General features: G+C 43.5%; 1 protein-coding gene across 3 annotated transcripts in view; it reads right to left on the bottom strand.

The window, feature by feature from the left end:
• The window catches only part of LOC118402606 (synaptotagmin-14), a 150256-nt gene that overhangs the window by 49520 nt on the left and 75315 nt on the right, over positions 1 to 25421 (bottom strand). For all 3 annotated transcript variants that reach the window (XM_035800791.2, XM_035800781.2, XM_035800788.2), the window contains exon 4: positions 1895 to 2110. In XM_035800791.2, the coding sequence (XP_035656684.1) occupies positions 1895 to 2110 (216 nt within the window). The remainder of the gene's footprint in view (positions 1 to 1894; positions 2111 to 25421) is intronic.

Here is a 25421-nt window from a genome sequence, read left to right as displayed (position 1 = left end):
TCTCCAAGGTGTCTGCAGCATTGTGACGTATTTGTAGGCATATCATTGGAAGATTGACCATAAGAGACTACATTTACCAGGTGTCCGCCTGGTGTCCTCCGTCGAAATTGGTGCGTAATCTCCAGCTGCATGTATTTTCCCATGTGATTCAGAGGAGAAACCAAACTGACACAAATGACTTATCATCGAATAGATATGTGAAAAACACCTTGAGGATTGATTCTAAACAACGTTCGCCATGTTTCTGTCGATATTATGGAATTAATTTGGAAAAAAGTTCGGCGTTTTGATGACTGAATTTTCGTTTTTTTCTTCTTAGCCATACGTGATGAACAAAACGGAGCGATTTCTCCTACACAAATAATATTTTTGGAAAAACTGAACATTTGCTATCTAATTGAGAGTCTCCTCATTGAAAACATCCAAAGTTCTTCAAAGGTAAATGATTTTATTTGAATGCTTTTCTTGTTTTTGTGAAAATGTTGCCTGCTGAATGCTAGGCTTAATGCTATGCTAGCTATCAATACTCTTCCACAAATGCTTGTTTTGCTATGGTTGAAAAGCATATTTTGAAAATCTGAGATGACAGTGTTGTTAACAAAAGGCTAATTTCATTTGCGAATTTCATGAATAGTTAACGTGGTAATGATAATGGTAATGGTAATGGTAATGAGCTTGAGGCTATAATTACGATCCCGGATACGGTATTGCTTGTCGCAACAGGTTAAGAAGCAGTGCGGCTTGGTTGGGTTGTGGAGAACGCATGACTTTCAACCTTCATCTCTCCCGAGCCCTTACGGGTGTTGGAGCGATGAGACAAGATAGTAGCGACTAAAAACAATTGGATACCATGAAATTGGGGAGAAAAAGGGCTAAATATTTTTTTTAAGAAAAGAAAAACACTCTAAAGTTTCCAAAACTGTCAGAATATTGTCTGAGAAAAATCCAATCAGGAAGTGCCTCTTATTTTGAAACCCTTCTGTTCCTATGCATGCCTATCCTCCATTTAAAGGGATATCAACCAGATTCCTTTTTCTATGGCTTCTCTAAAGTGTCAACAGTCTTTAGACATAGTTTTAGGCTTTTATTTTGAAAAATGAGCGTGGAAGATCACATTGCGTAAGTGGATAGGTTGGGGCTCTCAGAGTGAGATTTTGGTTACAGAGTAAACCGGACATTGTTCCACCCGGTGTTATTGAAAAACGTACACACTCGGTTGATATATTATCGAATATATATTTTAAAAACTACCTGAGGAATTATTATAAAAAACGTTTGACATGTTTCTGTGGACATTATGGAGATTATTTGGAAGTTCCGTCTGCGTTGTCGTGACCACTCTTTCCTGTGGACTTCTGAACATAACGCGACAAACAAACGGAGGTATTTTGAGTATAAAAATTATCTTTATGGAATAAAAGGAACATTTGTTGTGTAACTGGAAGTCTCGTGAGTGAAAATATCTGAAGATCAAAGGTAAACGGTTAATTTGATTGCTTTTCTGATTTTCGTGACCAAGCTTCCTGATGCTAAGTGTACATAATGCTATGCTAGGCTATCGATAAACTTACACAAACGCTTGGATTGCTTTCGCTGTAAAGCATAATTTAAAAATCTGAGACGACAGGTGGATTAACAAAAGGCTAAGCTGTGTTTTGCAATATTGCACTTGTGATTTCAGGAATATGAATATTTTTTAGTAATATTATTTGACTGTGCTATGCTATTCAGCGGTTACTGACGAAAATGATCCTGCGACAGGGATGGGTAGCGTCAAGAAGTTAACATTTAATTTTTAACTGAGCCTTTTCAATGTAGTTACAAAAGACAGCACCCACACTGTGCCCACCGTTGCCCTAAGATTTTCCACCTTTGCCTTATAGACATAACCTACCGTCCTCTGCCGAAGCCTCGCTGCTGTAGCCGTCATACTCGGCTGATAGGGGGCTGTACTTCTGCCTCATCTCCCAGCCGTAGCCATTCGACTGGCTGCCGCTAGCCCCGCCTCGGAGACCCTGCGATCGGTTGACTGCTTCTTGGTACTGGCCCATCACCTCATCCTCGCTGTCTGACGATGAACCCTTCAGGTCACCGTCAGGGTAGATATTTTCTAGAGGTGGAAGATAAAAAGGGAAAGAGATATGTTTTCTGTACTTAAGATCAAATGTAGGATCAGCTTTAATTACCATTTTTTCATTTTTATTTTAACCTCTACTTGACCGGTGCCCCCTCCCCCGCGTTACTGTTAAGCTAACGTAGGCTAATATGATTAGCATGAGGTTGTAAGTAACAAGAACATTTCCCAGGACATAGACATATCTGATATCGGCAGAAAGCTTAAATTCTTGTTAATCTTACTGCACTGTCCAATTTATAGTAGCTATTATAGTGAAAGAATACCATGCTATTGTTTAATGAGAGTGCACAGTTATGAACTTGAAAAGGTGTTAATAAACCAATTAGGCACATTTGGGCAGTCTTGATACAACATTTTGAACAGAAATGTAGTGGTTCATTGGATCAGTCTAAAACAGTGCACATACACTGCTGCCATCTACAGGCCAACATCTGAATTGCACCTATATTCCTAAGTCATATATTGGCCTTTCTCTTGCATATCAAAGATGAAGAAAAACATTAAGTAACGTTTTTTTCTTTGTATTATCTTTTACCAGATGTAATGTGTTATATTCTCCTACATTAATTTCACATTTCCACAAACTTCAAAGTGTTTCCTTTCAAATGGCACCAAGAATATGCATACCCTCGCTTCAGGTCCTGAGCTACAGGCAGTTAGATTTGGGGAAGTCATTTCAGGTGAAAATTGAAGAAAAGGGTCCGATCTTTACAACAAACGGGCCTCAGGATCTCATCACGCTATCTCTGTGCATTAAAATGGCATGGTAAAACATAATTGTGTTCGTTGTCCATAGCTTATGCCTGCCCAGACCAGAGAACCCCACCGCCAGAGTGTGCTCTTTTGATCTGAGCGTTCTGACCTAACAACAGCAGTCAAGCACCCAAGTTAACTGGCTAACGTTGGCTAGCTTGCTAGCTACTTCCATACCCAAATGAGAGAACAGCTCACTCTGACCATTTTACTCATCCTAGCAGAGCTGGTTAGACTGTTTTTATGTTATCCAGAGTGTTGGTGTCTGCAACTGTGCTGCTGCTTTTTTTCCAATGTTTACTGACACCGTCCATATTCAACAGGTGTTGAGCGTTTGTAAATTTGTCAGTTGTGATTCTGCGCTCTGGCACACTCAGACGAGCTCATGAAACATGCGACCAACACTGTTGCTTTCATATTTTTGTTCAGAGTAGAAAGGCTATGTCACCACTATACATGCAGTAACTTTTCATAATATTGTTTCATAAATCTTGTATACTTTTTGCCCCATATCAGGTCGAATGTTTCACAACAACAATCAAGAGTCAAATTAGAGGCTGCTTTGAGCCAAGATGGCAGTGGACAGTCATCTGGTAGAGGCAACAAACTACCCAAAAGAGTAGAACTGACTTGGAAATCTCCTGGCCCTACCAGTATACAGTATTATATGCAGTGGGTTAAAGTACTTTAGTAAAAATACTTTAAACTACTACATAAATAGTTTTTGGGGGTATCTGTAATTTACATGACTATTTATATTTTTGACAACTGTTACTTTACTACATTCCTAAAGAAAATTATATACTTTTTACTCCATATATTTTCCCTGACACCCAAAAGTACTCGTTACATTTTGAATGCTTAGCATGACAGAAAATGGTCCAATTAGCACACTTACCAAGAGAACATCCCTGGTAATCCCTACTGCCTCTGATCTGGCGGACTCACAAACACAAATGCTTTGTTTTTAAATTATGTCTGGGTGTTGGAGTGTGACCCTGGCTATCCGTAAATAAATCCAACATTTTGCTTAAAATAATGCATTTAAAATAATATGTACTTTTACTTTTGATACTTAAGTATGTTTTAGCAACTGCATTTACTTTTGATACTTAAGTATATTTAAAACCAAATACTTTTAGACTTTTACTCAAGTAGTGTTTTACTGGGTGACTTTCATTTTCTATTAATGATTCCTTTCTTTTACTCAAGTATGAGATGTAGTACTTTTTGCCACCACTGATCATATGAGGGAGAAAATGGCAGCACCCATACTACTCTACCAAGCAAAAGAGCAGTAACTCAGTGAAACTGAGAATAATGACTTCAAAGTTTTTTAATTGTCCAAGCTAAATTAATTGTAGGCAGATCAATGGAGATGTGGTTATCTGATGTCTTACTATGACGTAATTGTTTATTCATATTGACCACTGACATGTCCTTTGAACCTAGAAGGCACTTACTGCCTTCTTGCTTGGTACAGCCACTGGAATATGTTTCCATGACGAATAAAAAAAAATACAAACTTGTGTTACGATATTTATTTGTATGTGGCTGTCAGTGGCATATTTAAGTGATAATGCCCGAGAAGCCGGTGTTTGGAGGGTATATTGGCATGGGTGTTGTTAGGCCGAGATTAAGTCGAGGGCCAGCAAACTGTGCCAATATATACTCCAAACACTGGCTTCAAGGGTATTATCACTTTTATACAACAGGTTACCAACATATTCAAATAATGATTGACATATTTTGATGAATTTATTTATACTATTTCATCCTTCCACAAGATATAGTCCCGAAACAAATCTAGGGTTGCTACTCAAGCCGGCTGGTCGTTCGTTCTATTGGTTCGGTTGCCAGAGATGAGATCCAGTTGTTCAGTTTTTTTTTGTGTATCTATGGACACGACCCAGTCGTTCGTTCTAAATGTTTCATTGACCTACTGGCTGGCAACGTTCTTATCTCTTGGTTGCTAGCTAGCCAACAGAATAACGACAGTAGATGCAGTTTTCTAGTGACATTTATTTGGATACATCCATAACAATGAGCTAATGAGAAACGATTTCGCCTGCCATAGAAAATGTGCTCTCTTGTTAGCACACTATTGTTCAGAGGAGCTAGCCAACAACACAGCTAACACAATAACTTCAAACCGAAGCCGGAAAGACTGCAAACTAAGCTGTTTTCTAGTGACATTTCTTTTATATATCCATAAAAATGATGCCAGCCGATTCATGATTTCGACTGGCTAGGAAACAATGCTTGTCTCTCTCTCCCCCGACCCATACACGTTCATTACTATGGGACAGGTGGAGATCGAATTTGAATATTGAAACAATGTTGCAAATGTTGGAGAGACAAACAGCAAGGTTTATACAAATCTCCGCTATTGAAAACTAAATGTTAGTCTAAAAGAAATGTGAGAAAATGTCTAGATGATTTTTATAGTGAAGATCAAGTTTATAACTTCCCTGCCTGGGCTGATGAGACAATGGATTGCGTAGTCAGATGGAACAGAGTAAATAGTTATTTTAACCTCATAGATTTAGCCGGTGGTAACTTGTGGAATAGACACCAGCTGGGATGCGCTTTTAACCAATCAGCATTCAGGATTAGACCCATTCGTTGTATAAATGTTGATACTTGTATCAGCAGAGAACAATAAATAATACCATTGTTTACCATAGACACTGCAGCCCAAGTTCAGTGAAACCAAGGTAAAAGTCAGTAACTGACATGAGTGATCCCAGTTACTGCCCTTTTCCTCGATTCTACTGAAACGTTTTGCAGTTACTGCAAATATGACCCCCCATTTTCTCCATAATACAACACAATGGAGGCAGGATATTTGTCCACACAATAAAGCATGTATTTAGTCTATATAAAATATTGAAATTACATATTTTTGACCAAATGTGCAGTTACTGCACATTTAGAATATCCTGTAACAAATTCTGTATCAGCCAATTACAAAAGTTGATGTAGTTGGACGTGACCAAACACTTTTTCATCAGAGTGTCCTTAACCCATCAGAGTCGATAAATTACAAACTGGGCATACTTCAATTAGTCAGTAAAGATATAAAGGAGTTGAAGGCAAGCCTTGAAATGAGTGACGAAAAAGTAGCAACAATGGATAAAGAAACAAGCGAAAAGTAACAGGCAATACAATATAAATGGACGTTAATGAACTTAAAAAGGAGAACATTTTTCTGAGAGAAGCGTTACTTGACATACAGACTAGATCTATGAGAGAAAATCTAGTACTTACTGGTATTCAAGAAAGAGAAGGAGAAGTTCCTGAATGAGTAGTGAAGGAATTATTTCTTACAGTGCTTCAAATCCCACTCGATACTGTTGATAAAATTCAACTCGAAGTGTACACCGTTTCGGACAAAGAGGACAGAGATATGAGTGCACAATCGTTGCCAAATTTGCTTTCTTTAAGGATAAAGTAATGGTTAAAAGCCTGGATAAAAGCCTCGCTGGAAAAAAAATAGGCATGAATGATCAGTTCCCTGGGGAGATTGCAGAACGGCAAAGTTCTTCAAGGAAAATAGATACAAAAAAATAGATTAAAAGGTAAACGTGTTGCGCTCGTAGTCGAAAAACTGTATATTGACAACAAAATGTTCCGAGATACAAAGACTACTCCATGTCTATTCTAAAAATTACAAAGTTATCATAGAGGAGTCAAATAATGGAACACCAAATACTAGCCATGGTAAGGATTGTAATAATAATTTAAAAAAGAGATAAAGAAGCAATACAATTAAACAATTGTTAAATAAACTACAACTACACGATCCCATTCAAGATAGGGAATGTTGTAAATAATTATTTAACTTTCCATTTATAGTATTTTATGAATGGATAAGACGGGATTAGAAGAAAGGATGACTAGCAAAACAATACATCCTCAAATATAACGAATTGGAACACAAAAGTACTCAACCAACATGGTGGAGATAAAAACATAGCAAACAAAAGACATAGATAGAAGGTACCATTGTGGGTATGTGTAGATGTATTGTGATGGAAGGTGTGGTGTTTGTTTTTGTATTTGTAAAAGTGTGGCGTTAAGTGAATGAGAAAGGAAACAGTTGCATATCCCAGAACCAATGAGCAGGGGTTGCGAGAGAGCTTTCAATTTTATGCAGATGAGGGTTCCTTTTAAAATAAATGATACATCTAATTTATTTATTGTCCTATCATGATGGAATGGTCCCCAACCCTATACCCTAGACACCCACCTGAGCGACCCATACACTAAAGAGAAGACCTTTTCTGTTTTATTGGTTTACTGTATGTTGCCTATATGCAACTGTAAGAATATTCTAAGGTAAATGTCACACCCTGATCTGTTTCACCTGTCTTTGTGATTGTCTCCACCCATCTCCAGGTGTTCCGTTTTCCCAATTAGTCTCTGGTGTATTTATCCCTGTATTTCCTGTCTCTCTGTGCCAGTTCATCAGCGTTTCTCCTAGCTCCTATTTTTACTCTCTGTTTTTTTCCTAGCCCTCCTGATTTTGACCCTTGCCTGTCCGGACGCCGAATCCGCCTGCCTGACCAATCTGCCTGTTCTGACCTTGAGCCTGCCTATCCCCTTGTGCTGTTTGGACTTGGACCTGTTCACTGAACCCCTGCCTGTCCTGAACTCGAGCCTGCCTATCGCCTGGTACTGTTTGGACTCTAACCTGGTTTATGAACTCTCGCCTGTCCCTGACCTGCCTTTTGCCTACCCCTTTTGGTATAATAAATATCGGAGCTCAACCATCTGCCTCCTGTGTCTGCATTTGGGTCTCGCCTTGTGCCCTTATAATAAATACAGAACTTAGAGGACTAAATGCGAAGAGAGAATAAACAATCAATGGAAATAGTGTTTTTTTCTGAAATAAGGAATTAGTGATGAATGGGTCAGATACATGAGAGGAATTTCAGTCCGGGACTCATAGCTACATGTGGCAAGCTCTCATTGGTTCGATTTGTCTATACATTGAGCCTGAAAAAGGATACATGGTATTTGGCCATGGGCCCAGTTTTATTTGCAAGGAATTCTAATTGGTCAACCACAGGCTAGGGTTGGGTGTCACCTAAAACCCTCACAAATGTTTACAGATGCACAATTGAGAGCATTCTGTCGGGCTCTATCCCCACCTGGTACGGCAACTGCACCGCCCACAACCGCAGGACTCTCCAGAGGGTGGTGTGGTCTGCAAAAAACCTGCCCTCCAAGACACCAACAGCACCCGATGTCACAGGAAGGCCAAAAAGATCATCAAGGACAACAACTACCTAAGCAACTGCCTGTTCACCACGCTACCATCCAGAAGGCGAGGTCAGTCCAGGTCAAAGCTGGGGCCGAGAGACTGAAAACCAGCTTCTATCTCAAGGCCATCACTAGCACAGAGAGGCTGCTGCCTACATACAGACTTGAAATCATTGGCCACTTTAATAAATTGAACACTAGTCACTTTAATAATGCCACTTTTATAATGTTTACATATCTTGCATTACTCATCTCATATGTATACACTGTATTCTATACTATATATTGCATCCTAGCCTATGCCGCTCTGTCATTGCTCATCCATATATTATATGTATATATTCATATTCGATTCCTTTACTTAGATTTGTGTGTATTAGGTATTTGTTGTGGAATTGTTAGATATTACTTGTTAGATATTTCTGCACTGTCGGAACAAGAAGCACAAGCATTTTGCTACACTCGCAATAACATCTGCTAACCATGTGTATGTGACCAATAAAATGTGATTTGATTTGATGGTCCATTGTTTACCTTGATACCTAGCTAACGTTAGCTGGCTGGCTCACTAGCTAATGTTACATATATGATCTTATTGTTCGTATCTCAGAGCCATTTGCTTGGCTAGCTATAGCCTAATGTTATTTAGCTAACATTGAAGCTGGCTAGTTAGTTACCTGCAGATTAATGCAGGGTAGTAATGTCATTAATTGGGATTAAGGTTCATTGTTTACCTAGCTAGCTAGCTAGCTACATGTCTTAAAAGATTCCACTATGCAAGTAAATTCAGTCTGGCTATATACTCCAATTTCAGAGCACTCTCCTTTGAGTGTGCCAGAGCGCAGAATAACTGATTCATTTACAAATGCCCAACAACCGGTGAATATGTGATTTTTTAAAATTTTACATACACCTTAGCCAAATACCTTTCAACTCAAATTCCCTGTCTTAGGTCAGTTAGGATCACCACGTTATTTGAAGAACGTGAAATGTCAGAGAATAATTTTTTCAGCTTTTATTTCTTTCATCACATTCCCATTGGGTCAGAAGTTTACGTGTACTCAATTAGTATTTGGTAGCATTGCCTTTAAATTGTTTAACTTGGGTCAACAAGTTTGGGTAGCCTTCCACAAGCTTACCGCAATAAGTTCAGTGAATCTTGGCCCATTACTCCTGACAAAGATGGTGTAACTGAGTCAGGTTTGTATGCCTCCTTGCTCGCCCACGCTTTTTCAGTTCTGCCCACAAATTTTCTATGGGATTGAGGTCAGGGATTTGTGATGGCCACTCCAATATCTTGACTTTGTTGTTCTTAAGCCATTTCTCCACAACTTTGGAAGTATGCTTGGGGTCATTGTCCATTTGGAAGACCCATTTGCGATCAAGCTTTAACTCCCTGACTGATGTCTTGAGATGTTGCTTCAATATATCCACATACTTTTCTTTCCTCATGATGCAATCTATTTTGTGAAGAGCACCAGTCCCTCCTGCAGGAAAGCACCCCTACAACCCCGTGCTTCATGGTTGGGATGGTGTTCTTCGGCTTTTAAGCCTCCCTCTTTTTCCTCAAAACATAACAATGGTCATTATGGCCAAACAGTTATATTTATGTTTCATCAGACCAGAGGACATTTCGCCAAAAAGTACAATCTGTGTCCCCATGTGCAGTTGCAAACCCTAATTAGTCTGACATTTTTTTATGCCGGATTTGGAGCAGTGGCTTCTTCCTTGCTGACCGGCATTTCAGGTTATGTCGATATAGGACTCGTTTTACTGGGGATATAGATAATTTTTTACCTGTTGACTCCAGCATCTTCCTTTGCTGTTGTTCTGGGATTGATTTGCAGTTTTCGCACCAAAGTGCGTTAATCTCTAGGAAACAGAACGCGTCTTCTCCCTGAGCGGTATGATAGCTGCATGGTCCCATGGTGTTTATACTTGCATACTATTGTTTGTACAGATGAACGTGGTAGCCTCGGCACCTACATAAAGCTGAGTGACTCACTCATTCATGGCTTTGGATCAAAATAAACGAGTACCAACATTCTTTCTGATAGTCTTTAATAAAGCAATGTTTTGGTTATCCTGACCTGTACACCATGTATTATGGTCTCTAAAAGGAAAAATATTACCACAGTCTCTTGCGCATTCATTTTCCATATGGATCCATAACGATTTACTACGGGAATAAGTATCACTGAATGACAGAAATATTGGAACAAAGTAGGCTAATGAAGATAAACAAATTGTTGCTTACTGGAAAATACTCTTTCAAAAGTAATGGAAGAGGCAAGTGGAAGAGGGAAAAGAGAGCATTCAGAGGTCAAGACAGCGCTGCTCTGAGACAAGAATGGGGACTGGTCTTGATAAATCAATTATTTTTATTTTCACTGAATCTCTTTTTGGGTATTCTGTGTTTTTATTTACAGTAGTGATGGACAGCTGGAGCCATTTTGTTCTTCACAAGCGTAGCAGGCTGTGGTTTCTATAAACCAAGTTTCTAGGATGGGCTATAAACAGGACAATATGTATGCAACAGGAGTGGCACAGTGGTCTAGGGCACTACAAATTCAGTGCAAGAGACATCACTAAAGTCTGGTTCAAATCCAGGCGGTATCACATCCGACCGTGATTGGGAGTCCCATAGGGCGGCGCACAATTGGCCCAGCATCAACCGGGTTTGTCCTGTGTCGGCCACCATTGTAACTAAGAACGTGTTCTTAACTGACTTGCATAGTTAAATGTATAAAACAACTGGCGGCAATATTATTTGGCCCCCAAAATTAATTACGAAAATTGTTTTCATAAAAAAATGACAATTAAAAAAAAAATACTCCCAAATACATTGTACCTAAATTAAAAATACTGCTAACTTGTTATGCAAGTGTTGCACACCAACAGATGGAGAAAACCTACACCAGTTGAGCAATTCATTTCAACAATAATCTTCATTTTAATTTGTCTTTACAAACAAGAGGGCTTAATTGGAGTCTATTTCTTCAGAGCCTAAACCTTTATAAAATGACCTCAGCCATTTGAGGCTTAACCTCTTGAAGCTAAGGGGCACTATTTTTATGTTTGGAAAAATAACGTTCCCAAAGTAAACGGCCTATTTCTCATGACCAGATGTTAGAATATGCATATAATTGACAGATTAGGATAGAAAACACTCTAAAGTTTCCAAAACTGTAAAAATATTGTCTGTGGGTATAACAGAACTGATATTGCAGGCCTGAGGATAATCCAATCAGGAAGAGCCTCTTATTTTGAAATGTCTGTGTTCCTCTGCGTGCCTGTCCTCCATTTAAAGGGATATCAACCAGATTCCTTTTTCTGTGGCTTCCCTAAGGTGTCAACAGTCTTTAGACATAGTTTCAGGCTTTTATTTTGAAAAATTTGCGCAAAGTATCACATTGCGTAAGTGGAGAGGCGGGGGCTCTCAAAGTGAGTTGGTGTGCAATTGAGTAAACCGGCCATTGTTCCTCCCGCTGTTATGGAAAAAGCTGGGCCGTCTCCTTTGCCGAGGGTAGTTTGGGGAGAGGGATGAAGTGAGCGGCCTTGGATAACTGGACGACCACGTATAGGATGGTAGTGTTTCCATCAGATGGGGGAGACCCTGGATTTCATCACGGGATATGTGGGACCAGGGACGGTGGGGACAGGCACTGGTTGCAGAAGACCAGCCGGAGCTGGCCACTAAAAGCATTATAGCACGAAGGCCAAAGTCCGACGGTAGCCCAGGTGGCAGGCAAGCCTAGAAGAATGGGCCCACTCCAGGACCACAGAGGGAACAGCGTCAGGCACAAGCATCCGATTATCAGGGCCCCCCCAGGGTTAGGCTGGACCCCTGCGCCTCCTGGACTTGTTTCCCTATACCCCAGTTGAGTGCCGTCATCAGGCACGAGGTGGGAAGGATGGTCTCGGGAACCGGGGTGGTACCCGTGGGGCTATAGCGGCGGGACAGTGCATCCGGCTTGACATTCCTGGATCCCGGACAGTAAGAGAGGGAAAAGTTGAACCGTGTGACCAGCAGGGCCCATCTGGCTTTCCTGGAGTTGAGGTGCTTGGCGGTGCAGAGATACTCCCGGTTCTTGTGGTTGGTCCACACGATCAATGGGTGTTGCGCCCCCTCCAGCCAGTGCCTCCATTCCTCCAACATCAGAAGCTAACGATTCCCCACATCACAGTTATTTTCCAATGCGTTGAGGTGGTGGGAGAAGAAGGCGCAGGGATGTAGCTTGAGGTCCAGGGCAGAACGCTGGGACAGGACTACCACCACTCCGAAATCAGAAGCATCGGCCTCCATCACAAACTAACGGGAATGGTCCGGATGAACCAAGATGGGACCTATGGTGAAAGGATGTTTGAGGTCCCGGAACGCCCAGTCAGCAGCTGGGGACCATGTGAATGGAAACTTGGGTGAGGCGAGTGCAGGTGGGGGGAAGCCAGAGTGCTGTAATCCTGGATAAAGAGGTGATAGAAGTTGATGAACACCAACACTGGATGTAGGCTGGTGCCAATCGACCACCGCTCTCACCTTCCCGGGATCCATTTGCACACTCCCTGCGGCGATGATGAAACCCAGAAAAGGGATGGTGGACCTATGGGCCCCGCACTTCTCTGCTTTTACCAACAACTGGTTCTCCAGGAGGGGTAGGAGAACCTGTCGGACGTGAAGCACATGTTCTTGGTTGAAACGGGAGAAGATGAAGATAAGATTATCTTGGTAGACAAAGACGAACCGGTTCAACATGTCGTGGAATACATCATTGACCAGAGCCTGGAACACAGCAGGGGCGTTAGTAAGGCCAAATGGCATGACCAGATACTCATAGTGACTGCTGGCCATGTTGAAGGCGTTCTTCCACTCGTCCCCTTCCCGGTATCTGCACCAGGTGGTAGGCGTTCCGTAGATCCAGCTTGGCCCCCTGGAGAGGCTCGAGGGCCAAGGAGATGAGTGGTAGCGGATAGCTGTTCTTCACTGTTATGCTGTTGTGACCCTGATAGTCAATGCACGGGCTGGATAAGAAGGATGGATGAATCCTGCAGCAAGGGAGTCACCAATGTAGGTCTCCATCGCCTTGGTCTCTGGACCCGACAGACAGTACAGTCGTCCCCGGGGCGGAGTCGTGTTAGGGAGAAGTTCAATCCCGCAGTCGAGGTCAGTGTGGCAGGAACCTCTTGTTCAACACCTCCCGGAGGTTCTGGAATGGCGGAGAGGTCTGGGGCATCTTCCGAGCCCCTAGGAAGACGTCCCGGGGCAGGATGTGCTTACTTCAGGCAATGGGCATGGCAGAACGGGCTCCAGCCCATGATGGCACCAGTATACCATTTAATGAGGGGATTGTGTTGCTGGAGCCAGGAGAATACCAATACCACGGGAATCAGAGGGGACTTGATGAGCAGGAACTGGATATCCTCACTGTGGTTCCCTGACACACGTAGATTGATGGGAGTGGTGTTGTGGGTGACTCAGCCTATAGAGCACCAATCCAGCACTCTAACGTCTATGGGAATGGAAAGGGCTGAGTGGGGATGTTCAGCTCGGATGCCAGGGTACCGTCTAAAATGCTCCAGTCGGCCCCAGAGTCAATGAGAACCTGGAGAGATTTGGACTGGTTTCCCTACAAACCTAATGGCATGAAAAGGGGTCCGAGCAAGGGAAGCAGTAACGTTCTCCATATGGCCCACCAGAGTACTCGCACCTACCGGTGAGCCTGTTTTTTTTTAAAGGACAAGAGGACACGGAATTGCCAAGAGAACCGCAATACAGACAACTCTTCATGTCGATCCTGTATTGCCATTCCGCTGGCAACAGCGCAGCTCTGCCTAGTGGCATAGGCTCAGGAAGCAGTGACTCGGCCGTCTTCAGCAGCCCTCAGGCAGGTCGGAATGCCTCGGGATCTCTCAGCAACGAGACCGTCGGGAGCTTCTGGGATGACTCAGAGGCAAGTTCCTCTCCCTCTGTCGTTCCCGGCCATCGATACGGATGTTCAAAGCAATGAGGGAATCGAGCTCTGTAAGTAACTCCTGGGCTGCAAGCTCGTCCTTGACCTCCTCTGAGATGCCGTGCAGGAACATATCGAACAGTGCCTGCACGTTAAAAGCACTCTCCACTTTCAACGTGCAGAAATCCACTGCATTATCAGCTACACTGCGGGAGTCCTGGATTAGCTTCCAGGCGGCCTCTCGCCCGGGGAGAACGGGGCATCAAAAACCTTCCTTACTTCTCCCACGAACCCCTCCAGAATAGCGTATTTGGCCAGCTGCTGTCCCCAAATGGCAGTAGCCCAGGTGAGAGCCCTCCCGGATATCAGCGTGATGAGGTAGGCTATCTTGGAGCAATCCAAGTGGAAGTCGCTCTGGATAAGAGCGTCTGCTAAATGACTTAAATGTAATGTAATGTAATGAAGGAGGAGTGCTGAAGCTTGAAGACTAGGTCACACTGAGCTAGGAACGCCCAATAAGTGCTTGGCTCTCAATTGAAACGTTCTGGAGGAGGTAAGCGGGGCTCCCGAGAAGGTGGAGTGACTGATGAGACTGCACTGCTAGCAGCTGAGTCACTGAGGAGCTGTGGAGTTACCACCGTGGTAGGCGGCCTCCCAGGCAACCCATGGAATTGTTCCAGCAAACTGTCCAGAACCTGGTCATGGTGTTTAGCCAATGTTTGGACCCCCTCCACAAAGCCACGTGCCTACCCGTGCCTACCAATGGTGGTTCCATGGGTGGATATGGCGTTGTGCAGCTGGCCCGGGTCTGCTGGGTCAGTCATGGCCAGTTCGTACTATCAGGAACCAAGTTAAGACCCAGATGCAGAGAAGTCGAATTGACAATGATTTAATATTCCAACAGTGGCAGGCAATAGACAGGTCAAGGCAGGCAGGGGTCAGTAAACCAGAGGTGGGGTAAAGGTACAGGTCGGCAGGCAGGCTCAGGGTCAGGGTCAGGCAGAGTGGTCAGGCAGGTGGGCTCAGAGTCAGGACAGGCAAGGGTCAAAACCAAGAGGGCGAGAAAAAGAGAGACTGGGAAAAGCAGGAGCTGAGAACAAAAATGCTGAATGACTTGACAAACAAGACGAACTGGCAACGGACAAACATAAAACAGGTATAAATACACAGGGGATAATGGGTGACACCTGGAGAGGGGTGGAGACAATTTATTTATTTTACCTTTATTTAACTAAGTCAGTTAAGAACAAATTCTTATTTTCAATGACGGCCTAGGAACAGTGGGTTAACTGCCTGTTCAGGGGCAGAACGACAGATTTCTAACTTGTCAGCTCAGAGATTTGAACTTGCAACCTTTCGGTTACTAGTCCAACACTCTAACCACTAGGCTACCCTACCGCCCCTGTTGACAATCACAAGGACAGGTGAAACAGATCAGGGTGTGACAGTGAGTCTATATTGCGTTCATAGAGGAAAATTAGGACTCACAGGTGTAAGTCGATCCAAACATTGTTAGCACATAAAATGTGAAGTAAAGTTTCTTTATTGTGTTGGATTCCTCTGAGCATGCCACCCACAACTTACACAGGGACTCGGCACTCCTGAGCGCATCCCTGATTTGGCTCGATGTCTGGAATTCAATTAGCTCAGTTTGAATTGCGGCCTCATCCAGCGAGGGTATCGTTTTCTTATCAACGGAAGAGAATTCTCCACCTGGGCAGAGATCCAGATTGCAGATTTAAGAGGAAACTTCATTCTTCAGTGTACAATGACACAAAGCCCTTGATTTCTAGCCCCCTTTATTATAGTTGGATCTTTTTTTTATAGCTAACATTTTGATGGCCATAATAAATATACTGAACAAAAATATAAATGCAAAATGCAACAATTTCAAGATTTTACTCAGTTACAGTTCATATAAGGATATCATTCAATTGAAATAAATATATTAGTCCCTAATCTCTGGATTTCACGTGACTGGGCAGGGGTGCAGTAGTTGTGTGTTCAGTAGCTGTGTTGTTGTGGTTCAGTAGTTGCGTGGTTGGAATCAGTAATTGTTGTCAGTAGCGGTGGCCAGGTGGTTGTGATCAGAATGTGTGTGGTTGTGGTCAGTAGGTGTGGTCATGGTCAGTAGTTGGTATCAGTAGTTGTGAGGATGTGATCAGTAGTTGTGGTTAATAGTTGCGGTCAGTAGTTGTGGGGTTGTGGTCACTAGTCCTGTGGTTGGGGTCACTAGTTCTGTGGTTGGGGTCAATAATTGTGGTCAGTAGTGGTGGCCAGGTGGTTGTGGTCAGTAGTTGTGTTGGTAAGAAGATAAGTGGCCAGTTGCTACGTGGTCAGAAGCTTCGTGGTTATGGTCAGCAGTTGTACAGTTTTGGTCAGAAGATGTGTGGTTGTGGTCAGTAGTTGTGTGGTCATAGGTTGTAGTGATTTAGATGAGTTGTTGCGTGGCTGTGTTGAAAAGTTGTGTGGTTTTGGTCAGCAGTTAGATATTTGTGTGGTCAGTAGTTGTTGTCAGTGGTTTTGTATTTGTGAATAGTCGTTTTGTGGTCAGAAGTTGTGTGGTTGTGGTCACTATATGTGGTCAGCAGTTGTGCGGTTTTGGTCAGTAGTCAGTAGTTGTGTGGTCAGTAATTGTGTGGTTATGGTCAGAAGTTGTGTGGTTTTGGTCAGCAGTTAGGTGTTTGTGGTTCATTAGTTTTGGTCAATGGGTGTGGTCAGCAGTTGTGGTTGTGATCAGTAGTTGGGGTTTGTAGGTGTGGTCAATAGTGGTCAGTTTGTGTTCAGTAGTTGTGGTCAATAATTGTGGTCAGCAGTTGTGGTAAGTAATTTTGGTTGTGGTCAGCAGTTATGGTGATTAGATCAGTGGTCAGAAGTGTTGTGGTCAGTATTTGTGTGGCTGTGGTCAATATTTGTGTGGCTGTGGTCAGTATGTGTGTGGTTGTGGTCAGTATGTGTGTGGTTGTGGTCAGTATGTGTGTGGCTGTGGCCAGCAGTTCTTTGGTTGCGGTCAGTATGTGTGTTTGTGGCCTGTAGTTGTAGTAAGTAGTTGTGGTTGTGGTCAATCATAGTGGTCAGCAGTTGTGGTAAGTAATTGTAGTTGTGTTGGTCAGTAGTTATGGCGATTAGATGTGTGGTCAGAAGTTGTGTGGGAGTGGTCAGTAGCTGTGTATGGTTGAGGTCAGTATTTGTGTGGTTGTGGCCAGCAGGTGTTTGGTTGCGGTCAGTATGTGTGTTTGTGGTTAGTAGTTGTGTGATTATAGTGTGTGGTTGTGGTCAGTTGCTGTGTGGTCAGTAATTGTGGTCGGTAGATGTGGCCATTAATTATATATATATATATATATATATGTATATATATATATGCCATTTAGCAGACGCTTTTATCCAAAGCGACTTACAGTCATGTGTGCATACATTCTACGTATGGGTGGTCCCGGGGATCGAACCCACTACCCTGGCGTTACAAGCGCCATGCTCTACCAACTGAGCTACAGAAGGACCTTGTGGCCGTCAGTAGTTACGGTCATTACGGCCTGTCGTTTGATTCCGGGAAGACCCGTGTCTGGAAGGCCTTCGTGGAATGACTGGGGGTCACGGTCAGCATCACCTCCGGGTACCGTCCCCAATCAAATGGGCAGGTGGAAAGGGTAAATCAGCAACTGGGTAGATACTTTCGTAGTTCCCATCAGGCCTGGCCGGGGGAGTGGGCCGGCGTTCGACTTTGCCGGCCTTCTGGCTGTTACCGAGCCTCCTGCTGGCAAATGCACTTATCATCCCCGGACTTGTCTTGTAATCATTACACACATCTGCTTCCAGTCCCCACTCTATTACTGTGTATATATATTCCCTCAGCCATTTGACTTTGTTGGTCATTGTAAATGTTACTTTGTTTTCCTGAGAGGAATCTCTCCTACTAATTCCTGAGTACATTATATTTTGCACTTTGGGTTCGCCCTGTGCCTTTTTGTTTATGAACATATATTTTGAGCACAACAGTGTTTAGTTTGGGTTTCGTCCCACTTTGATCTATGGTGCTTAAATACATTCAGTAGTTCTAAACCTATGGCTGCCTCCTGCCTACTCCTCTCTACACCAGTGACAGGTATTGTCTAAGGTATTGATGCATTTAAACACCATTTTATTTGAGCGGGCTATCTCTGAAATAACTTCTAATCCATGATATTGGGCTGGATGCTGATAGGGAAAATTGCTGATTAATCAGAAATGATAGTAAAGCTTTTCTTTTAAGCAATTTACAGAAAAATAAGTCATGGATGCATTGCCAGCAATAGACAATAAATCTACAGGTGATCAATTGGATCCTGGTCTGCGTAAGATTGCAGTGCCCATTATTGTTGACTCGATAACCCATATTTTTTATTTAACATTGAAATATTCCACTCCATAAGTGCACAGATAGTAGTGATCTTAATAATTATCACCCCGTTTCAAGGCTTCCTTGAATATCTAAGATTCTTGAATCCCTGGTAAAAGTACAACAATGCTCTTTTTTTCTGAGCAATGTTCACTACCGTTCAAAAGTTTGGGGTCACTTAGAAATGTCCTTGTTTCCACGAAAACATGCATGAAATTAGTTGCAATATGAATAGGAAATTACAGTCAAGATGTTGACAAGGTTATAAATAATGCTTTTTATTTGTAATAATAGTGTCCTTCAAACTTTGCATTCGTCAAAGAATCCTCTATTTGCAGCATTTACAGCCTTGCAGACCTTTGGCATATTAGTTGTCAATATGTTGAGGTACTCTGAAGAGATTTCACCCCATGCTTACTGAAGCTCCTCTCATCAATTGGATTGGCTTGATGGGCACTTCTTACGTACCATACGGTCAAGCTGCTCCCACACCAGCTAAATAGGTTTGAGATCCGGTGACTGCTGGCCACCACATTATAGACAGAATACAAGCTGACTGCTTCTTCCCTAAATAGTTTTTATAATAGTTTGGAGCTGTGCAACATTGTCCTGCTGTAGGAGGGAATTGTCTCCAATCAAGCGCCGTCCACAGGATATGATAGCCTTCCTTCTTCAAGATCCCTTTTACCCTGTACAAATCTCCAACTTTACCACCACCAAAGCACCCCCAGACCATCACATTGCCTCCACCATGCTCATCCAGCATCTTACCATTTTTTCAGCGTCTCATGAATGTTCTTCTTTGTGATCCGAAAACCTCAAACTTAGATTAATCTGTACATAACACTTTTTTTCAATCTTCCTTTGTCCAGTGTCTGTGTTCTTTTGCCCATCTTAATCTTTAATTTTTATTGGCCAGTCTGAGATATGGCTTTTTCTTTGCAACTCTGCCTAGAAGGCCAGCATCCAGGAGTCGCCTCTTCACTACTGACATTGAGACTGGTGTTTTGCGGGAACCATTTAATGAAGTTGAGGACTTGTGAGGCGTCTGTTTCTCAAACTAGACACTCTAATGTACTTGTCCTCTTGCTCAGTTGTGCACTAGGGCCTCTCACTCTTTCTATTCTGGTAAGGGACAGTTTGCTCTGTTCTGTGAAGGGAGTAGTACACAGATCACAGATTTTTTGGCAATTTCTCACATGGAATAGCCTTAATTTCTCAGAACAAGAATAGACTGACGAGTTTCAGAAGAAAGTCCTTTGTTTCTGGCCATTTTGAGCCTGAAATCGAACCCACAAATGCTGATACTCCAGATACTCAACTCGTCTTAAGGAGGACTGTTTTATTGCTTCTTTAAATCAGGACAACAGTTTTCAGCTGTGCTATCATTATTGCAAAAGGATTTTATAATGATCAATTAGTCTTTTAAAATTCTAAACTTGGATTAGCTAACACAACGTGCCATTGGAACGCAGGAGTGATGGTTGTGTGCCTATGTAGATATTCCATTTTAAAAAATGAGCTGTTTCCAGCTAATAGTAATTTACAACATTAACAATATCTACACTGTATTTCTGATCAATTTGATGTTATTTTAATGGACAAAAAAATGTGATTTTCTTTCAAAAACAAGGACATTTCTAAGTGACCCCAAACTTTTGAACAGTAGTGTATGTTGAATGTAAACCATTCACGGTTTAGGCCGGGGAATAGCACTACTACAGTAACCACCTTAGTTATTAATGATCTTGTCAATGCTTCAGACACTAAAATGAAATGTGCTGAATTGTTTGTGGACCTGTTGAAAGCTTTTGATACTGTTAATCATGCCATTTTATTGAAAAAGTGGTCCTCGATATACCTGTTCTCGGTTTCATGATTATCTTAGTGACAGAACTCAGGCCATCGTGAGGATGGGGTTAAGTCTGAATTTCTTGAAGTACATAAATGTGTACCACAGCGGTGATTCTGGGACCTGTTCACTTCACTATTTACAGTAAAAATACATCATTGGTCAATCTGTAAAAAATGGTAAAATACATCTATATGTGGATGGTACTATTATGTTTGCTATTGTCCCGACTGTTGGTCTGGCTGTGTCAAAACTAAGTCCGATTATATAGCTATACAGGAATCCCTTGCTGACTTAAAACTTGTGTATAATATGGGAAAAAATAAATTGATCTCGTAAGAATGTTTCAGAATAATTATATAGTGTGTGTGCCACCCTCTACTGCAACGCCCATCTTACTTTTTAGTGTTGTTGACGAAACCTGCTTTACTAGCCTGGGTTGCAATACTCCACACCGCCATTAACTTTTCACGTAGTGAATTTTACAATAATGCTAATTAATTGTTTGGTGTAGGCTTAACTTGGCCTGACGTTTTGATAGCGTTGTAATACTCTCTCGGACAAGTTGAGAATTCCCTGTCAAATCAAATCAAATCAAATTTTATTTGTCACATACACATGGTTAGCAGATGTTAAATGCCAGTGTAGCGAAATGCTTGTGCTTCTAGTTCCGACAATGCAGTGATAACCAACAAGTAATCTAACTAACAATTCCAAAACTACTGTCTTATACACAGTGTAAGGGGATAAGGAATATGTACATAAGGATATATGAATGAGTGATGGTACAGAGCAGCATACAGTAGATGGTATCGAGTACAGTATATACATATGAGATGAGTGTGTAGACAAAGTAAACAAAGTGGCATAGTTAAAGTGGCTAGTGATACATGTGTTACATAAGGATGCAGTCGATGATGTAGAGTACAGTATATACATATGCATATGAGATGAATAATGTAGGGTAAGTAACATTATATAAGGTAGCATTGTTTAAAGTGGCTAGTGATATATTTACATAATTCCCATCAATTCCCATTATTAAAATGGCTGGAGTTGGGTCAGTGTCAATGACAGTGTGTTGGCAGCAGCCACTCACTGTTAGTGGTGGCTGTTTAACAGTCTGATGGCCTTGAGATAGAAGCTGTTTTTCAGTCTCTCGGTCCCAGCTTTGATGCACCTGTACTGACCTCGCCTTCTGGATGATAGCGGGGTGAACAGGCAGTGGTTCGGGTGGTTGATGTCCTTGATGATCTTTATGGCCTTCCTGTAACAACGGGTGGTGTAGGTGTCCTGGAGGGCAGGTAGTTTGCCCCGGTGATGCGTTGTGCAGTCCTCACTACCCTCTGGAGAGCCTTACGGTTGAGGGCGGAGCAGTTGCCGTACCAGGCGGTGATACAGCCCGCCAGGATGCTCTCGATTGTGCATCTGTAGAAGTTTGTGAGTGCTTTTGGTGACAAGCCGAATTTCTTCAGCCTCCTGAGGTTGAATAGGCGCTGCTGCGCCTTCTTCACGACGCTGTCAGTGTGAGTGGACCAATTCAGTTTGTCTGTGATGTGTATGCCGAGGAACTTAAAACTAGCTACCCTCTCCACTACTGTTCCATCGATGTGGATAGGGGTGTTCCCTCTGCTGTTTCCTGAAGTCCACAATCATCTCCTTAGTTTTGTTGACGTTGAGTGTGAGGTTATTTTCCTGACACCACACTCCGAGGGCCCTCACCTCCTCCCTGTAGGCCGTCTCGTCGTTGTTGGTAATCAAGCCTACCACTGTTGTGTCGTCCGCAAACTTGATGATTGAGTTGGAGGCGTGCGTGGCCACGCAGTCGTGGGTGAACAGGGAGTACAGGAGAGGGCTCAGAACGCACCCTTGTGGGGCCCCCGTGTTGAGGATCAGCGGGGAGGAGATGTTGTTGCCTACCCTCACCACCTGGGGGCGGCCCGTCAGGAAGTCCAGTACCCAGTTGCACAGGGCGGGGTCGAGACCCAGGGTCTCGAGCTTGATGACGAGCTTGGAGGGTACTATGGTGTTGAATGCCGAGCTGTAGTCGATGAACAGCATTCTCACATAGGTATTCCTCTTGTCCAGGTGGGTTAGGGCAGTGTGCAGTGTGGTTGAGATTGCATCGTCTGTGGACCTATTTGGGCGGTAAGCAAATTGGAGTGGGTCTAGGGTGTCAGGTAGGGTGGAGGTGATATGGTCCTTGACTAGTCTCTCAAAGCACTTCATGATGACGGAAGTGAGTGCTACCGCGGTAGTCGTTTAGCTCAGTTACCTTAGCTTTCTTGGGAACAGGAACAATGGTGGCCCTCTTGAAGCATGTGGGAACAGCAGACTGGTATAGGGATTGATTGAATATGTCCGTAAACACACCGGCCAGCTGGTCTGCGCATGCTCTGAGGGCGCGGCTGGGGATGCCGTCTGGGCCTGCAGCCTTGCGAGGGTTAACACGTTTAAATGTCTTACTCACCTCGGCTGCAGTGAAGGAGAGACCGCATGTTTCCGTTGCAGGCCGTGTCAGTGGCACTGTATTGTCCTCAAAGCGGGCAAAAAAGTTATTTAGTCTGCCTGGAAGCAAGACATCCTGGTCCGTGACTGGGCTGGATTTCATCTTGTAGTCCGTGATTGACTGTAGACCCTGCCACATGCCTCTTGTGTCTGAGCCGTTGAATTGAGATTCCACTTTGTCTCTGTACTGACGCTTAGCTTGTTTAATAGCCTTGCGGAGGGAATAGCTGCACTGTTTGTATTCAGTCAGTCATGTTGCCAGACACCTTGCCCTGATTAAAAGCAGTGGTTCGCGCTTTCAGTTTCACGCGAATGCTGCCATCAATCCACGGTTTCTGGTTAGGGAATGTTTTTATCGTTGCTATGGGAACGACATCTTCGACGCACGTTCTAATGAACTCGCACACCGAATCAGCGTATTCGTCAATATTCCCATCTGACGCAGTACGAAACATATCCCAGTCCACGTGATGGAAGCAGTCTTGGAGTGTAGAGTCAGCTTGGTCTGACCAGCGTTGGACAGACCTCAGCGTGGGAGCCTCTTGTTTTAATTTCTGCCTGTAGGCAGGGATCAGCAAAATGGAGTCGTGGTCAGCTTTTCCGAAAGGGGGGGGGCAGGGCCTTATATGCGTCGCGGAAGTTAGAGTAACAATGATCCAAGGTTTTACCACCCCTGGTTGCGCAATCGATATGCTGATAAAATTTAGGGAGTCTTGTTTTCAGATTGGCTTTGTTAAAATCCCCAGCTACAATGAATGCAGCCTCCGGATAAATGTTTTCCAGTTTGCAAAGAGTTAAATAAAGTTCGTTCAGAGCCATCGATGTGTCTGCTTGGGGGGAGATATATACGGCTGTGATTATAATCGAAGAGAATTCTCTTGGAAGATAATGCGGTCGACATTTGATTGTGAGGAATTCTAAATCAGGTGAACAGAAGGATTTGAGTTCCTGTATGTTTCCTTCATCACACCATGTCCCGTTAGTCATGAGGCATACGCCCCCGCCACTCTTCTTACCAGAGAGATGTTTGTTTCTGTCCGCGCGATGCGTGGAGAAACCCGTTGGCTGCACCGCCTGGATAGCGTCTTCCCAGTAAGCCATGTTTCCGTAAAGCAAAGAACGTTACAGTCTCTGATGTCCCTCTGGAATGCCACCCTTGCTCGGATTTCATCAACCTTGTTGTCGAGAGACTGGACATTGGCAAGAAGAATACTGGGAAGTGGTGCGCGATGTGCCCTTTTTCGGAGTCTGACCAGAACACCGCCGCGTTTCCCTCTTTTTCGTAGTCGTTTCCTTGGGTCGCTGCAAGCGTCCATTCCGTTGTCCTGTTTGTAAGGCAGAACACAGGATCCGCGTCGCGGAAAACATATTCTTGGTCGTACTGATGGTGAGTTGACGCTGATCTTATATTCAGTAGTTCTTCTCGACTGTATGTAATGAAACCTAAGATGACCTGGGGTACTAATGTAAGAAATAACACGTAAAAAAACAAAAAACTGCATAGTTTCCTAGGAACGCGAAGCGAGGCGGCCATCTCAGTCGGCGCCGGAAGTCTATATGTCGAGAAGAGACACGGAACCCCAACTAGCCTAGCTAGCCTGTAGCATCAAATGGAGGACGTTATAACAAACATTTTCAATGCTGCAGGAGTTGAGTTACTTTTGCTCTATTCCAGGACAATGTGGACCGCCCTGACTTTCAATGTAGCAACTGTTTGCTTGCAGAAGACTACAGGGGCAAAATGGCTACTCATAGCAAACAAGTAGCAAACTTACACAAGCTACTGGGGAATCCACCCCCACCTACTTTTTCTTCCTATTTTACCCCAGTAGCCTGACGCGGCTTTGGCCTGGTGGAAGTTTTACCGCCGCGTCGGCTCTCTACAGCCGACTGGACGGTGCTCTGCAGGGATCCCTCCCTTTACGTGCTCTCCCCTTCCCTGGAGAATGGAGCTAGTAGGTTGCTTCTGGATGACTTGGTTGATGTTCCTGTTCTTGACCCTACCAACCAGCCATGGCGATGTCACTCGTCATGGAATTCGAAAGCAGCACCCTCTGGCAATGGCCGCAACCTTTGTGATCGTAAACTCATACTGGACACAGACTAGAAACAGCTTTGCCGCCCTGGATCCAGAGGTTCCAGTGCCGCCTTCCCTGGGGAGTCTGATTCGAGATTGGTTCCGGAGGTACCTACGCCTTCGTCAGCTGTTCTGTCTCCCTCTCCGGTGGCTTCTACCTGGGGTTCAGATCCCCAGAGATCCGTGCTTCATCGGACTGCTAGTCTCTCTGAGACTCCGGCCCATTCATCACCCACAAAGGATACTACATCTGGCTCGGGTCAACCGGACCCACCGCCCTTTGGTCCTTGAGGGGTTTGCGAAACCACTCGAGGCAAAAGAACGGCCGGACCTCCTCCAGTAACATAATTAATGTATGTCTAACTCCCTGAATGCCTCTGTCAATCCTACAGCTATTGCATGCAGTAATCATGTGCCTATGAACCAGAGTTATATTGTTAGCACTGGGGCGGTGCTCCCTAGTAGGAAGACCAATGTGTGCAGCTCACCCTACACTGTCAGCT

The sequence above is a fragment of the Oncorhynchus keta genome, chromosome 2 (genome assembly GCF_023373465.1).
Source record: "Oncorhynchus keta strain PuntledgeMale-10-30-2019 chromosome 2, Oket_V2, whole genome shotgun sequence".
Taxonomy (NCBI): Eukaryota; Metazoa; Chordata; class Actinopteri; order Salmoniformes; family Salmonidae; genus Oncorhynchus; species Oncorhynchus keta.
This window is presented reverse-complemented; position numbering and strand designations above follow the sequence as displayed.